At 33.3% G+C, this 16,131-nt stretch overlaps 2 protein-coding genes across 3 annotated transcripts in view; one reads left to right on the forward strand and one right to left on the reverse strand.

The window, feature by feature from the left end:
• The first annotated feature begins 618 nt into the window (after nucleotides 1-618).
• Nucleotides 619-4,831, forward strand: LOC111412971 (NADH--cytochrome b5 reductase 1-like). 2 transcript variants are annotated; one of them, XM_023043826.1, is made up of 10 exons: nucleotides 619-802; nucleotides 967-1,090; nucleotides 1,545-1,686; nucleotides 1,808-1,898; nucleotides 2,006-2,083; nucleotides 3,264-3,344; nucleotides 3,440-3,529; nucleotides 3,686-3,751; nucleotides 4,277-4,363; nucleotides 4,499-4,831. In XM_023043826.1, exons 2-10 carry the CDS (start codon nucleotides 982-984, stop codon nucleotides 4,589-4,591), a joined length of 837 nt encoding a protein of 278 aa, XP_022899594.1. In that variant the 5' UTR covers nucleotides 619-802; nucleotides 967-981; the 3' UTR covers nucleotides 4,592-4,831. The 2 variants fall into 2 exon arrangements, with proteins under 2 accessions (XP_022899594.1, XP_022899593.1); XM_023043825.1 differs by having other exon boundaries at nucleotides 620-807.
• A 3,807-nt stretch (nucleotides 4,832-8,638) lies between these two features.
• LOC111412972 (probable polyribonucleotide nucleotidyltransferase 1, chloroplastic) overlaps nucleotides 8,639-16,131 on the reverse strand; it is a 22,377-nt gene continuing 14,884 nt past the window's right edge. Inside the window, exons 12-25 of the mRNA XM_023043828.1 lie at nucleotides 15,573-15,686; nucleotides 14,695-14,787; nucleotides 13,496-13,674; nucleotides 13,074-13,257; nucleotides 12,831-12,878; nucleotides 12,575-12,647; nucleotides 11,298-11,371; nucleotides 11,102-11,209; nucleotides 10,920-11,014; nucleotides 10,581-10,644; nucleotides 10,353-10,406; nucleotides 10,234-10,275; nucleotides 9,258-9,754; nucleotides 8,639-9,085 (exon numbers count right to left, since the gene is read on the reverse strand). Coding sequence (XP_022899596.1) covers nucleotides 9,329-9,754; nucleotides 10,234-10,275; nucleotides 10,353-10,406; nucleotides 10,581-10,644; nucleotides 10,920-11,014; nucleotides 11,102-11,209; nucleotides 11,298-11,371; nucleotides 12,575-12,647; nucleotides 12,831-12,878; nucleotides 13,074-13,257; nucleotides 13,496-13,674; nucleotides 14,695-14,787; nucleotides 15,573-15,686 — 1,554 coding nt within the window. The 3' untranslated portion in view covers nucleotides 8,639-9,085; nucleotides 9,258-9,328. The remainder of the gene's footprint in view (nucleotides 9,086-9,257; nucleotides 9,755-10,233; nucleotides 10,276-10,352; nucleotides 10,407-10,580; nucleotides 10,645-10,919; nucleotides 11,015-11,101; nucleotides 11,210-11,297; nucleotides 11,372-12,574; nucleotides 12,648-12,830; nucleotides 12,879-13,073; nucleotides 13,258-13,495; nucleotides 13,675-14,694; nucleotides 14,788-15,572; nucleotides 15,687-16,131) is intronic.

Consider the following 16,131-nt stretch of genomic DNA (forward strand, 5'->3'; position numbering starts at 1 on the left):
TTATTGATGTGCAAGTGCGAAATTTGAATTAAAGGTTGAATCCAGTGCCACGTGTAATTATAGACACCATTATGTAGACAATTATTTATATTTAGCACTTCCCTTCAGTTTATGACTTTTGCCAATATATGGGCTCCACGTAGAAACTCTGGTTTTTTCCTCGTTAATAAGCAAAGGAAAATTAAAATTTTGTGTATTATTATGTGCAATAACACATACACTAAGTTTTTTATTCATGGATCTTCAAGTTGTAATTTCATGTTATTTGAAAATTATGACCCACTAAACTTATTAAAAAAGTCGTGTGCCGTACATTGTGGATATAACATTTTCAAATATATATCTTTTTATAAGTTATTTACATTATAGTAATTTTTTCTTTAACAAAAACAGTTATTTATAAGTATTTTAAATATCAAATTACAAAAGGATATTATGATACTTTTTTGAAATATTTAGTAATATGTTAGCTTAAAAATTCTATTATATTACATGTTTTGTCATCTAATAATTTATTTTAGGAAAAATGCCATAACATAGAAAACAAGGGGCAGCAGCATGTAATGGGAGGGGCCTAGGGGAAGTGGTGTTAGGTGGGTGAGGAAATTGATGTCCTACTACTAAAACTTAAACTAGTCTCTTCCTTCACCAATTTCAGTTGCCATCAATAAGCCAATTGACAATTTTTTATTTTATTATTATTATTTTTTTCTATTTCTGCATCCCTATTTCTTAACTCTGCAAAAGGAGTAGATACAGTACACAGATTTATTTGACTACTTCTTTGGATTTCTCTTCTTTGGTCAGGTTTGGTATCCTTGAGAAAAATTAAATAATTATTTTGCATTTGAAATTTTATCAAGAACCAACGCAATTCTTCATAAGATTCAAATGCTACCCTTTTGAGCATTCTTTATTTTCAATAGAATTCTTATTAAATTTGAGTTTTTATTTTTCAAAAATTAGTTCTTGTCTTGCATTATGGACTTCTTGCAAACATCTGAAGGCCAATTATATGTGGGTGTTGCTGTTGGTCTTGTTGCTGTCGGATCTGCTGCATACTTCTTATTTTCCTCCAAGAAACCCAAAGGTTTGATCAATTACTGCGATCTTTTGTATTAACACAGAGATATGAAACGCCCATTTGAATATATTATGTTTCTGTACGTTTAGGAATATAGTAGCAGTAATGAACGTTATTTTGTTCTTGTCTTCTCGATGTGTCTTATGACTTGTATGGAGTTTACGGGCAGTCTTTTTATGTGGGTAGATTACGCTACCGGGGATAAATCAATATGTTTGGTTGGATGGAGAATGAGAAGCAAAAATATTGTATACACAAACAATTGACGTTCTTAGATAAATTACTTACTTTATGGTTTATGGGTTTTTTCTGTTGTTAATTTTTATTTGCTTATAGTAGTTTCATATGCAGTTTCTGATTTGGATAGATATATTATTTTGCATAAAGATTGAATCTTTAAAGTTCAATTGTTTTATGGAGAATCTAAACCTTTGTTTCATGGAATGTGTCTACTTGACAGCGTGCTTGGATCCCGAGAATTTTAAGGAGTTTAAGCTTGTGAAGAAAACGCAACTCAGCCATAATGTGGCAAAATTCAGATTTGAACTTCCTACACCCACATCTGTGTTGGGACTTCCTATTGGACAGCACATTAGTTGCAGGTTCACTTAAATTACTTGGCCTTTTGCTCATTACTTTTTCGTTTCAGTCCATATATAGTACTTAGGAAATTAGGTTCTGTATTTAATGAATATCGTCTAATTGCATATGCATAATGTATAGGGGTAAAGATAGTCAAGGTGAAGAGGTCATTAAACCATACACTCCAACTACCTTGGATTCTGATGTTGGATACTTTGAGTTAGTTATAAAGGTAAGTATTTGAAAGTTTCTTTTGGCATCATGTGAAGAGCTAGTGATGTATTCTGTCTCTTTGTCTCATTTGGTTCATTGAATGATATGGAATTTGCTTATTTTTAGATGTATCCACAAGGAAGAATGTCCCATCATTTCCGAGAGATGCGTGTAGGTGATTATCTGTCTGTTAAAGGACCAAAGGTACTTTCTCCATGTTTTGAGTGTCTTATAATACCTTTTTTTCCGAATTTCATCAATAGGAGCTATTAGGTTCTGAGGTTCATGAAAGCCTATGTCTATATCAACATGTTGAATAGAGGATACATGATATAATCAAGGTTGGGTTCTTTTCTGTCAGCTTTTCTATACCCAATTTGGTTTCATTTTATTTTTTATTTTATTTTTTTGGCATGAAGGCGTTATTTAGTTAGTAGTTACATAACCTGAAATAAAAGGTTTGTATTTAAAAAGCTAAATCTTGTGCAATCTCAGATACTAGGCACTTTTATCTTGAAAATTAAATTTCTAATCTATAAAACTGGATGCACCGCTTTGTTTCTTTTTAAGAGTAGAGTATAATGAAATAACATGTAGTGCAGCAATCTGCACACTAACCTGCAACATTTGATTTAACAAGTTTGCACGTTTTCTTTCAAATATGACAGTTTTCAATAATCCATTCTGAGCTATATTAGTATTATCATCAATCCGCTCTTACTAAAATAAATCTCTACTCATTAGCCTCTGTGAAGTTGTAAGGTCAAAAAAAACTAATAATAATAATCAAGAGATGCTAAGCTTATCGAGCTCAATCTTTAACCATGACAGCATCAGTAGTTAAATCTGAGGTGCACTGATATCATGATTAAATTACTCAAAAGAAAACAGATCTCTAGATATTAGCCTCTCTGATCTAGATATGCTAAGCTCATCAGCTCAGTTTTCTACTTCTCTTGCTCCCTAATCAGTGGTTTGCAGGGATCATTTATCCGTGCCTGAATTGATGCCTTCATGAATTCTGTTCGTTGAACTAGAACGTGTTTAGCTAAGCTTCAAAATGATTAATAATATACGTTTAAGTAACTTCTTGTTTCCAAACAAGTTTCAATATGTTAATTTTTTTCCTTACTTTTTAAGTTTTGAGTGAAAAGGTTACTAATTTTGAAAGTAATTCTTACCTTCTTTCCAATTAACTTGATTCCGATTGACTTCCTCCTTGCCTTAGGCCCGTAGTTGCTGCTATAATTAGTTCAATATATTCCCAATCATGCTCTTTTTCTTTTACTCAAATTGCATTACCTTGGAAAGATTTTTTATGCATAACGTATAATATTTCTCCTGCTTGAAAGCTGCCCTTATACAGTAACTTTTTTTTTACTAGGGTCGCTTTAAGTATCAACCTGGCCAAGTGAGAGCATTTGGAATGCTTGCTGGAGGCTCTGGCATTACGCCAATGTTCCAGGTCTACATGGAACCATCTCTTTAATACCTCTTTTTTCAATCAAAAGGCTCTTTTACGTCAACAGATCTCATTGCGTCCTTCTCGTTCCACATCAGGTCGCTAGAGCTATTCTTGAGATCCCAATTGACAAAACAAAGGTGCATCTGATATATGCTAACGTTACATTTGAGGACATACTTCTAAAGGTAACTTCTAATCTTTCTTCGGGTCTACGTATTCCTTTGAATGCTGTACTCTTCCCAATTTCACCGTTAACGGAATTTAGCAAGATTTAGTTTTCTGTTTGAAAGGGAATGCAAGAATATGCCAAAAATATCTGTTATATTTATGTATGATTGCAGGAAGAATTGGATAGCCTTGCAAATAATTACCCTGGTCAATTTAAGATTTACTATGTACTGAATCAGGTTAGTTCCTTTTTTTTTTTTGCATCTTTATTTCATTTATTTCGGCACCTATAAAAAAAAAAAAAAATTCTTTCAGCATATATTTATATATTTATTTGTCTAAATTTAAGCCTTAAGGGAATTGTATCAGCCACACTTGTCAATGGTTTCACTCACTTGAATTATATTACCTCTTTCTTCTTTTTCTTTCAAAAGAATTCATGTAACCGACCCCAAATTTATTGGGAAACAAGGCTTAAGTTGTTCTTGTTATCAAAAGAAAGTTAAAGCACAAAAAAACTTATGAGGACGTCTTCTAGTCGCAACAAGGAAAACTGTGAAAGTTTAAGAGAATCAAAATCTCGAAAATGAAAGATGAAATGCAATATCACGCATTTACTTATCTTGTGCCCCACGAAAAGTAATCCGGGATTAAGATTCTTTCCGCATTCTAAAGGTGGTAACAAGGCATTGACATGATTTTGCTTGTAATTAGACTTGACAAGTTTCATTACCTTGATGATCCTCATTTTTAATTCTCTGTAGCCTCCTGAGGTGTGGAATGGTGGTGTCGGGTTCGTTTCCAAGGAAATGATTCAAGCTCACTGCCCTGCACCGGCGTCTGATATTCAGGTTAGGAAATATAGCCGTGCAATCCTTTGCCTGTTGTGAGCGTTATTAAAATCTTTTTATAACTTTCTTGCGTTTATTAGTATCTAAAATGATGTATAAACTCGATGAACTCAATGAACTTTTTGTTTTGTGCAGATATTGAGATGCGGACCTCCTCCTATGAACAAGGCCATGGCTGCTCATTTAGAAGCTCTTGGATATACCTCAGAGATGCAATTCCAATTTTAATCCTCGCATACGAGATTTTGGTCTTTATTTGGTCGTGACTTGATATCATTCTTGGGGTTTTTTAGTGTAACTCCCTTGCGAATAAATCGTAGGCCATATTTCTTTTAATTGAATAACAGGTTTTCCCTGAGCTTAGTTTGCCTACACTTATGTGTATGTTTGACAAGGCTTTCGAAAAATCAAAAGCTGCTGCTTATACTACGAAGCTATTTTGAATATCTTTGAATAATTTTCTGAATTTGTTTTGTTTGGTTAGATGAGTTTTTTAGAGAAAATTAACCTAAAATAATTTCTTCATGAAACCTTTGTACAAGAAACATAAACCTGTCAAATAGACCTATGAGCATTATCTCTACACACCTCCAACATTCCATCATGAAGAAGAAAGAGCTAGAGCCCTACTTTTGATTATGTATCATGCTAATTTTCAAACACCTCTGTGTTAAATGTGATACTGTCTCTTACATTTTTCACGAAGGGAACCAAGTTATCAACTCACTCACATTTGAGGAATGAGATCAACGTCATTATCAAGAGTATGGTCCTCTTGACCTTCCACAACAACTTCAAGCTCTTGTACAAATAGATAGATATGATTTTCCTAGCATTAGAGAACATTAGTTCATTTTATATTTGCTTGCTTTGTATTAGTACTACTTTTCCTCTTATTACATCTCTTCGAATGTTGCACCTTATTGCTTTTTAAATGTCATGTTTACGCCCCCTTTCTTTTTGTTTCCTTGAACTTTGTATTTATACTAGTTTTCCACCTGTGCAATGCACGAGCTATGTCATTTTTTAGATAAATTAAGTAATTAACGTGTCAAAATATCTATTCAGTTCTCTCAATAAATCTACAAATTTGATTAATTGTTTAAAATGATAAATAGAAATGTAATATTCATATATGACACACTTTTGACATTAAAAAAAATTAAAAGTTTATTAGGAAATTTTCTAAATGACGTCAAAAAATTTATTAGATTATTTAAAAAATTATTGATCGAGAGGAAGAAGTAACAATAAGAAATCTTTTTTTAAAAACGATCGAATTTTTTTTATATATAAAAAATTTTCATATGTTAAAATATCAAGATGAAAAATTAGTTGGCCTCAATTTTGTGCTGCTATAATTGAAATGTATTTTTCGGGAATAGGATAAATGTTCCCTTGATGCATGGATTAAAAATCCAAATTATTGGAGCCCATAATTTATATATTAAACATTATTTTAGTTTGAGTGGTTATTTTACATATAAAGGACTTATTTGATAATAACTATAGTCAATATAATTAAATCGTGTAATTAATCGAATTTTTTTTATTGTTTAATATCCAATCGATTTAATGAATTGTTTTATTTATGTATAATATTATTTTACGGAAGATTTTGCGATTAAAAATAAAAGAGAAAAAATGAGAAAAAAATTTAATGGAGCCAAACACAAGTTGAGCCACAGTACAATATTTTTGACACTTAAATTGGGTTGAGATTTTTATTTAATCACCCAATTTTGATATATTTGAATCTAATCCTCCAAAATTTATATACATCTAAAATATTCAATATCGTCAAATAAGTTAATCGATATCTTTTTGACCGAGTATTAAATTTTTTCAACATTGTGTTAAGTTTTACATTGATTTATCGAAACTACTTTTAGGAAATAAATAATATACATGATTTAATATACTCTGTGTCACGTTATATAAGGGTAAAATAGATTTGTATAAAAAAATATATCAATCACCAATGAAAAAATAAAAAAATTATATTGAGAAAATTGTCAAGAAAAAATAATAAACATTAATAAAATAATTGATTTTTTTAAATAAAAAAGGACAAGTTATACGCATTTTTAATACACACATTTAATGTACATTTAACTATTTTCGATATTCATTTAGATCATTCAATGTATATATTATATGGTTCTCGAAATGAACTTCGAGAGAATATAGAAGATTTATAAAAATTTATGATAGATTTTTATATAAAAAAAACTAAATAAATCACTTAGTGAAAAAAAAATTTTCACACTGAGCATCATCTCAAAAAAAATATTAATAAATAAATGTCTGACGGAGCATTTGCTCGTGATTCACAGAGCAAATTGCTCCTGGGTGCCAGGAACAACTCCTGGCACAGCAAAATTGCTTCGCGCATCACAGAGCTCTATTGGTTTTTTTTTTTTTTTTTTGCCAAATTTTTTTTCACTAAGTAATTTATTTAGTTTTTTTTTCAAAATTTACCATAAATCTTCTATATTCTCTCGAAACTCATTTTGAGAATTATATCATAAACACATCGAATGATTTAAATGAATATCGAAAATAGTTAAACGTACATAAAACATGTGTATTAAAAAATGTATATAATTTGTCTTTTTTCTTAAAAAATCAATTATTTTATTAATATTTATTATTTTTTCGCGACAATAAATTTTGACGTCATTTAGAAAATTTATTAATAAACTTTTAAATTTTTTTAATGTCAAAAGAGACATCATTAAAAAAAATTAAAAATTTCGATACCAAGCTAACTTTATAAATTCATCGACGATTATACGGTAGTTGAATGCATAAATCTTCTACGTTCTCTCGAAACTCATTTCGAGAACTATGTCATAAACACATTGAATGATCTAAATGAATATCGAAAATAATTAAACATACATGAAACGTGTGTTAAAAAATGCCTATAACTCATCTTTCTTCTTTAAAAAAAATCAATTATTTATTAATGCTTATTATTTTTTCGCGACAATTTTTAAAAAATATATATTATGTGATATGACGTCAACTATTATTATTATTTTTTTTTTGATGTAAAAATTCAAATTAGGCAAAATAACAGCACCACACACGCGTAATAAGATCATTAGTAGTGATTTCAAGAGTGAAGTGAGATATTATGAAATATTCAAGGGTAAAATAGGAAAACACAGAATACGTCTTGAATGAATAGTTCTCGTCACATTCCCCCTTTTATTGTAGTAGGGAAAAAAAATTAGTAACTTTTGAGGTCACCTTTTTTTATTATTTGACTACATATTTGCTCTACCTTCTCTTGTACGTGTTACGTAGCAAGACTCTCCATCCTTTTATATAATTTTTTTTCAACTTTCGAGACATTTGGCTACATTTTTGCGTATCTTCTCTTGTACATGTCACGAAGCAAGTGTTTAAAGTACGTATACTTTCTTTCAATCACTTGAGACCCACCGGTGAGAGAGGTCGGTCAAAATTTCCGCTAAAAACTCTTCACACAAAGACCAACAATGGAAAAGATGACGGAAATATTCATATTGCCCTTTTAAGGTAGTAGTGACATACGGGTGGAGAATCCAAGCCTCCAACATTTCTTGGTAATGTTTGAAAACCAGTCGTGCTGTGTCACACAAAGACCAACAATGGAAAAGATGACGGAAATATTCATATTGCCCTTTTTTTCCATAGTTGGCCTCTTTATTGAACAGTCCATTTAAGGGTACGATGAGAAAGGAAAATACGTCTCGAATGAACAGTACTCGGAGGATTCGCTCTTTTAAGGTAGTAGTGACATACGGGTGGAGAATCCAAGCCTCCAACATTTCTTGGTAATGTTTGAAAACCAGTCGTGCTGTGTTTTGACTTTAAAAAAATAAAAAATAAAAAATAAAATAAATAAATAAATAAATCAATATACTAGTTTGAATCAGTTTTAAAGATTTAGATCAACTGATATGTGCAAAAGAGTGTATATACAACTGCGTTCAAGACCTTCCCATATAAGCCAATTTTAAGACTAAAATCTATATTCAATGTGTTTGTGAATAGTACCATGTAAGCGCATTTTTCTTGAAGTACCATGAACACATCGAACAGCCACACTTTCATTATAAAACTGGCTTCATTTTCATAGTCACTCAACTTACAAAATGGATCACCGTAGACAACATTTTGAATGCAAAATTGTGAACCCTCACCCCCAAACAAAATACGCGCATCCCAATCCTCAGAATCACAAAAAAAAAGTTTCAAAATCCTGTAACAAAATGTCAGCAATAGCACACAAGAGAAAGGCTTTTAATTACATAGCATGCATTTAGAACAAACGTGACAGCATAGGTAGCATCAACAAAACAAAACAGAAAATGGCTAGAACAAGAAAAATATCGATACTATCATATTGAGTAACTGGAGATAACATCTCTTTATGTGCCGATTACACCAAAAGGCGCCAAAAATTCACAAAACAACACAAATAACAGTAATATAGCTCCCGACTAACATCCTAAAGATAGTAACCAAATCATACCCTGCAGAATTTGGTCATCAGGTGCTGCAAACCTCACAACTTCCTTCCCCGCAGCAAATGTGGAGTGTTGCTGAAAAAAGAATGTATCTGCTCTGCCTACAATCATCTCTTCGAGGTATTATACACGAAAGCCATTTCGTGATAGGTATGCTTCTCTTCCATTAGACACACTAGTCTCCATAGACAGAATTAAACTATCAAAAGAGAGTGACAAATTAGAGTCCTAGTACTAATTCAACACGTTTTAAACTGATAAAATTCAATGAACTGATCGTCAAACGAGGTACCTTGGTCACAAGGGAGTCTTTATAGAATAATTGGTAAACCAGATGATAAAGAGATTAGGAAAAGAACTACAGCTCATACCTTCGTTGCCCAAGAGAGAGGAATGTCAATCCCCACAGCTCCATGAAAACCTTATTGACACCGTGTATTTGTTATCCAATTTTGGCCTCTCCATTGACGACTGCACTTTCACTTTTGATGGAAATGTTGACTGCAGGTTTATTACTGCTCTTTTTTGGCCTACCTTTGTTAGTTGCAGGGACATCCTTTGGGGGAATTACTGATTTCTTGACAAACTTATCTTCCGTGGGTGCATCGGCCTCTGCTGACTTACTCTTGGATGGACTTGTAAGTTCAATAGTTGAATTTTTCTCCTCTCTTGGTTCAGCATTTTCAACTGTTGTAGCATCCTTTGAACCGCTTGAAGTTTTTTTCTGCTTACCTTTCTCAAGAGCTTTTTGTGAAATCGTTCCTTCCTTGACAAGGTAACCTGTACGTTCCTTAATGTTCTGCTTCTCTGGGGTGGGATCTGGCAGTAATGCACGATGGCTTAACCGAAGTTGCCCTTTCTCATTGATCTGTATAGCATATGCTCATGTTGTCAAGGATAGTTTTCTATAAACAGGAGGGAAAACACAATTTATAGAAGGCTATTGGGTGTAATTCATTAAAGTAAACAATAAAATCTAGTAATCTACTACAGGTGGCAAACAAACTTCCATTCTCGAGGCCCTTTGGGGGGGGGGGGGGGTTTGAAATTTGTGAGATGCTTGTGCAGCTTTCACAAAGCTTTGGTAAATAATAATCCCAGGTTACGTCTTCCTATATCCTCAATAAATATTTCAGTCATTATGTTTCCTACACAAACAAACATTTGTACACCATAATACATGGCACTGTTTTCTTGAAAATATGTAACATGCTTAACTATCAGTCCTGACGGTGAAGCAGAACAATGGTCCCTAGGAGCTAACAAATATAGCAGCAAATTTCTGACACGAAAAAATTGAATAACATTGATGCATTTGCAACTTAAAAGGGAGAGAAAGCTCCAAACCTCAATCAGCTTAACATCGATGCGATCCCCGACTTTGAAAACCTATAAATATGTAGTAATAAGTCATTACATCACGGTCTTCATAAATTTAGTTATTGAACCAGGCCCAAAATACTTACGTCTTCTGCCTTTGCTAGCCAATTTGTGCTCAACTCACTAATATGGCATAGTCCCTGCAGTGTAGTTGAAAGCATGATAAATTAGACACATTCCTTTTTCCCACCATCTTAAGTAACATATTGTTAAACAGCGGCAATACAGAAAATTTGTCAAAGATCGTTCCAAAAAACAAATTTTAATGGTACGAAGTATATGGCATAGATGCTTTAAGAATTAGGAATATATACCTCTCGGCCAGGAGATATTTCGATAAATACTCCATAAGGAGCAATGGATTTGATCTCGCAATTCCTGAATGTGAAAACACGGTCAGACGTAATTCTAGTTAATCAGTAGATTAAGATAAATTGAAGTACACCAGCAAAGCAAAAGAAATACAGAAGTATATAAAGATTAGTTTCTGCAATTCACAACCAAGAAAACATCAATGGCTCGAGATTCTTTGGCATTGGAAATTCAGCTGATGAAGCTATGCAGCAATAACCAAATCTACCACTCTAACCAATGATTCCTTGTAAAGCAATGTATGTATAAACCAAAAAAATTACAAAAAGTCAGAAGAGGACCTATAAATGTCGCCAACAGTTGGAACCATTGTCAGGTTACTAATAATTGCTTTAGACTTTTCCAAGCTTGATAAATCTTTCGCTGTTATTTTCACCTGCAACAGCCGCATGATAGATTACACCATTGCAATAGGAACTGGTAATTGCAGAAAATAGAAGATTAAGTTCTATTCTCAGCCTACAATTCCATCATCTTGAGTTTCAATCGATTCAACGCCAGTCTCTTCAATAATGCTCTTCACTTTCTTCCCACCAGAACCTATGATGAGGTTAATTTTATCTGGTTTGACCTATAGTACCAAAAAAGCATTTTTTAGTAAAAATGGTCGTCCAGTCACCATATCATCAAATAAAGTGGACATATAAAGAACGACAAACCTTCATGACATGGATGAGAGGAGCATACTTCGAGAGCCTCTTCAAAGGAGGAGGGTAACATTTGGACATCTCAGCTAAAAAAGAGAATCGAAAAGAAGGAATTCTAAGACAGGAGACAGATGGATACTAGTTAAGAACCTTGATACATATACTGATTACTAATAAAAATATGTTCATCTACTTATCATTTTTATTCTCCATTAAAACCGTGGCAGACAACTGATAAGCGGAAAACAGTCCACATGCAGCAGAGATTTAACAGAAATATGGTCTGGATGTGCAAAATTAACTAAGTTTTACTATTAGTCATTCTGCACGCTCTAGGTCAACAAGGCCAATATGCTGAATAAAACAAAACAATCACACACTTCACTCTCAGAACCACTGGTACAAATATTGTCACATATATGTAAATCACGAATAACAGTGTGTGTTATTCACAGGTTATCAGTTTGGAAAAAAAAAAATTACACCAAGACACTTTTTACAGCCATATATTTGAAAATATCACTGACCTGTCAAAAAATTATCATGAGATGGCAACTAGCGAAGATACAATGTGAAGTATCAAGTGTAAATCGTATTAATTCTTGCAGTGGATCAAATTTTACATCTAAATATAATAAAAAGATATCTAAAAATAATCATGAGATGGCAACTAGCGAAGATCCGATGTGAAGTATCAAGTGTAAATTGTATTAATTCTTGCAGTGGATCAAATTTTACCTCTAAATATAATAAAAAGACATCAACGACAAACCACAAATCTGTAACATATCTCGATGCCGAAGCGCTTTGGAAATTGACATTGTCCCCAAAAGTTTTAAATAAGTATGGTAAGTGCACTCATTGAATTAATTGAAGAATAGAAGTTAAAATCCCATGTCCAAGACAAGTTTATGGCACTTATATGTCCCAAGTACTCAGTAATATCTAAAAAATGTAATTGCAAGTATAATTAGTTCTATAAAACAAAAAAATAACCAACCTAGTCTTTTTAGGGTCTCAACAAATAGTGAAGAAAATCCTTTTGAAGCAAATAAACAAGTGCTACTGGAGAAAGCAAAGCTTTCCTTCATAAATATTTTAACAATTTCTTTTAACAATTTTACTTATTCTTGGCTAGGGGTGGATCAGGAGGTTCTTTCAATTTTACGTTTATTTTCCTAAGGAGAGAGAGGATAATTGTTTCCAGTTTGATTTCCCGTGAACTTTCGTGCCTATCAGCTCACAAACCCTAATGCATTATGCTTGGCAATGCATGCTCGTAAACTTACCAAGAATATGCTTTCGACCTTCTCTTGCTTGCAGAAGTGCTTGCTTCATAACTGGTAAAGTAATTCCCCCTACCTGCCATGGAAAGAATTAGAGATCTTGAAAGTTGTTAAACCAGGCGTATTACAATAACAACATCAGCAGAGATAATGCACAAGTCAGAACCACTGCAAGGGAAAACGGAATCATGTCCAAGTACATGCACATTTAGCCACTCAGATTAGAGAAGCAAACACTACTAATAATGGAAGATTCAACCTTTATATCCATCTGGAATGCAGTTATACCATCATCATTTCCAGCAACCTGCAGCATCAAATTGTTGACTCAGTATGATTCTTTTAGCCTTTTCGAGTTGTGCACAGAAATTATTTATTAGTTCTTTGTTATCTTGATCAGAGAAATAAAGAAAAGCGAACACAGCCTTTTTAATCAGCCAGAAAGTTAAGTCAAAACGAGTAATGAACACAATAGATCCCAGGACATAGTTGATTCCAAGACCTTAAAATCCATATCTCCTGATGCATCTTCAGACCCCGTTATATCTGACATAATAAGCGGAGTTCCATCTCCCCCAAATTCCTGTGTGTCCAAAACCATACCCATTGCAATACCGGCAATTGAAGACCTCACTGGAACGCCAGCATCTTGCAATGCTAAGCACCCCCCACACACTGAAGCCATACTGTCACAGGGAAATAATATATATAAATAATCTAGAGTTCATTATAGGTCACAAATGGTTGACAACGTATTTACTAGGTGAAAAATATATGCAGAGAAACTTGAAAAGGATCTCTGAACTTTAAGCTTTCTTACCCCTATAACCAGAGAAAATAAGTTCAAGAGTACTAACAGCATGTCAAAAAGAACAGATATATAAATACCCAGTAACTGATCTGAACCAATGACAAGTTGTTCACCTTGATGAGCCATTGCTTTCTGTGATGGTACTCTCAACGCGTACAGTATAGGGGAACTCATCTTCAGAAGGCAATATAGGTTCCAGCGCTCTCTCTGCAAGCATTCCGTGACCAATTTCTCTTCTAGATGGTGCTCCTGCACGCCCAACTTCTCCAACACAAGACGGGGGAAACGAGTACTGCATGCATGGCCAAAAAAAAAAAAAGTAAAGAAAGGATTGTTAAACTTCTTGAAATGATCATGACCTTAATTCTGCAAATCAGCAAACTAATCAGACAATAAGACAGGACTGAGATATAGTTAACAATAAAATCATATTAGGTTAAAAATCAAATTACAAGGTACAGAACTCAGACCTGCTACATGTGGTTCTGCAGTTAAATAAAGATGTGAACCTGGTGATATACGAAGAGCAGCTATATTTTCAGTCAATGCATAGTAGCAAAAAAGCGCATTCCTTTACCATGAAGGATATAAATTGTTTGAATGTATGTGTTTATTCAAAGTAAGCATGTATGTATATATTTTGCACAGTACAAGTGCCAAGTGCAGGAAGACAGTAGTAGCAAGGAAATGAGAAGGGTGAAATAAATTCTAACAAGATAAATCGATAAAGGTTAAATCTGCCTTATAGTTAAAGGATTACTAAAAGCAATTGTTGAACCATTAGCGTGCAGATGAACTTGAGGTTTTATCACCATAGCCCATTTCAAAAAGATCTCATGATCAGAAAGCTTATAAGCAGGCAGCTGCTGTATTATTTTAATTATATTTAATATGTCTAAAAAACACAGTGTATCTTACCAACAGTCAGCAGAATTGAGTGTTGGTTATAGTGTGTTTTCTGCAGAATTATTTCCCTCTCCGACTAGTATAAAATGGCACTTAGATATGCAAATTAGAGTGATTTGGACTAGCTAGAGTCAACAGATATGGCTAACAAATTAGTTATAAAGTGGATGGAAAATCGAAAGGTTGCCAAGGGTTCACTAGAAACGAGTAAATTGTTGGCCAGTTTCACAGGCAAGTTACATTTAAAGGTTTTAGCTCTGAACGGATACAGTAACAGGAAAAACAAGGTACTCTGACAGAGAGAGCATAATTTTCTTGAGACATTGCAGATTATTAAACATTCTTGAAGATCATATCCATGCCACAGTTTCAACAATGAAATTATGCGTACCTACAAAACTCTCACCTGAAGATAAAATCTCTTGAACTCATCCTCATCCACAAGGTTGTCTAATCTCTGTGCCATTTGTTTATCACCGAGTGTCACAACTGCTAACGACTGTAAAATGAGAGAGTCGTAGCAGGAAACAAACATAAAAGGATTATAAGCATCAGGTGTGAAGAAGCAACTAACGGAGTGGAGTATAAGTTCAAATCAAGTTTCAATCAGAATAATAAGATCAGTACACCTTCATTTTTACTATTTGTGAATGAAAGAGGTTTGTTTGTAGCTATCTACATTCAATGAAAATTGATGATGATAAAAATACAAATAAATAAGCTCATAAACTATCTCATGGCTTAAACTTTTAGAAAATGTTGTTCAGCATGGTACCAGAGCACGCAAAGCGTGCATTCTAGTCTTGTTTCTAGCAGTTAGGAGGTTTAAAGTGCAAAAGGAACCTCCATATAATTACCCATAAATTAGATTAGTTTTGAGGAAAAAGAGGGCTGAAAGATTATATGTGCTATACAGACGAATTAGATTGCTCAGATTTTATTAATGTAAAAAATCGTTACATTGTTTTCCAACATCATTTAGAAATACTATCATAATGACCATGTGCCTGTTAATAGAAAAGTTGAGAGAAAAATATGCGTGACTTGGCTAAAAGAGAATGGGAAGAAAAAAGGTGAATAACTGGAAGATAAAACTAAGACATATCCATGATTTTCCCTTAAGAGGCTATCAAGACTACATTTCAGACAAAAAAAAATTACCCAGAGACAGATGACTGCATTAAGGGCATAAACAAAATAGTCCAGAACATTACTGAAAATCACAGGAAGACATGCAAATTGAGTAATTTAGGAAGTTTTAGCAATGAACATATGTCACCAGACCTGTGTTTCACCACGTGTAAAAAGAGCACTCCCATGTGCTCGAGGAAGTAGTCTGCAGCGCGAATTAATTGGCCGTAATTCCTCAAAAGTTCTGCCATCACTTCTTTTTCCTCCCTGCATAAAGGGAAATAATACAAAAGAACTAAGCTAAATATTAGACAAAATGAATTATATCAACAATAACCTAGCTGATGTACTAGATGTGGTTTCAACTCTTTTATCACAGAAATAACACTCCAAAAACCACGATTCTCCATGGTGGTGGGAGTAACACCTCATGGGAAAAATAATATAAAGGGTTAAATGATAAACAATTATTTATTTATTTTGTTTTTGTGGGGGGAGGGGGGGGGGGGGGGGGGGTGCTCTCATATTTTTGAATGAATTCACTATATTGTATTCATATGTATGCATACTGGAACAAATTTGCTACATGGTTATAAGAAAGTGGATTTGAATTTTTCTTACTTGCATGCACGTTCGACCTTAAATTTTAAACATTAGATTTCATTTTTTTTTTATAGAAAAAAAAAAATTATGTTATTACTTTCATTATGGT

This window comes from Olea europaea, chromosome 17, assembly GCF_002742605.1.
Source record: "Olea europaea var. sylvestris chromosome 17, O_europaea_v1, whole genome shotgun sequence".
Lineage (NCBI taxonomy): Eukaryota > Viridiplantae > Streptophyta > Magnoliopsida > Lamiales > Oleaceae > Olea > Olea europaea.

Bases quoted from the DNA above. Each gene is read 5' to 3' on its own strand.
- LOC111412971 (XM_023043826.1), top strand. From the start codon at position 982: ATGGACTTCTTGCAAACATCTGAAGGCCAATTATATGTGGGTGTTGCT. The intron at 1,091-1,544 runs GTTTGATCAATT...TCTACTTGACAG, and splicing joins TTCCTCCAAGAAACCCAAAG to CGTGCTTGGATCCCGAGAAT. The intron at 3,752-4,276 runs GTTAGTTCCTTT...AATTCTCTGTAG, and splicing joins TTTACTATGTACTGAATCAG to CCTCCTGAGGTGTGGAATGG.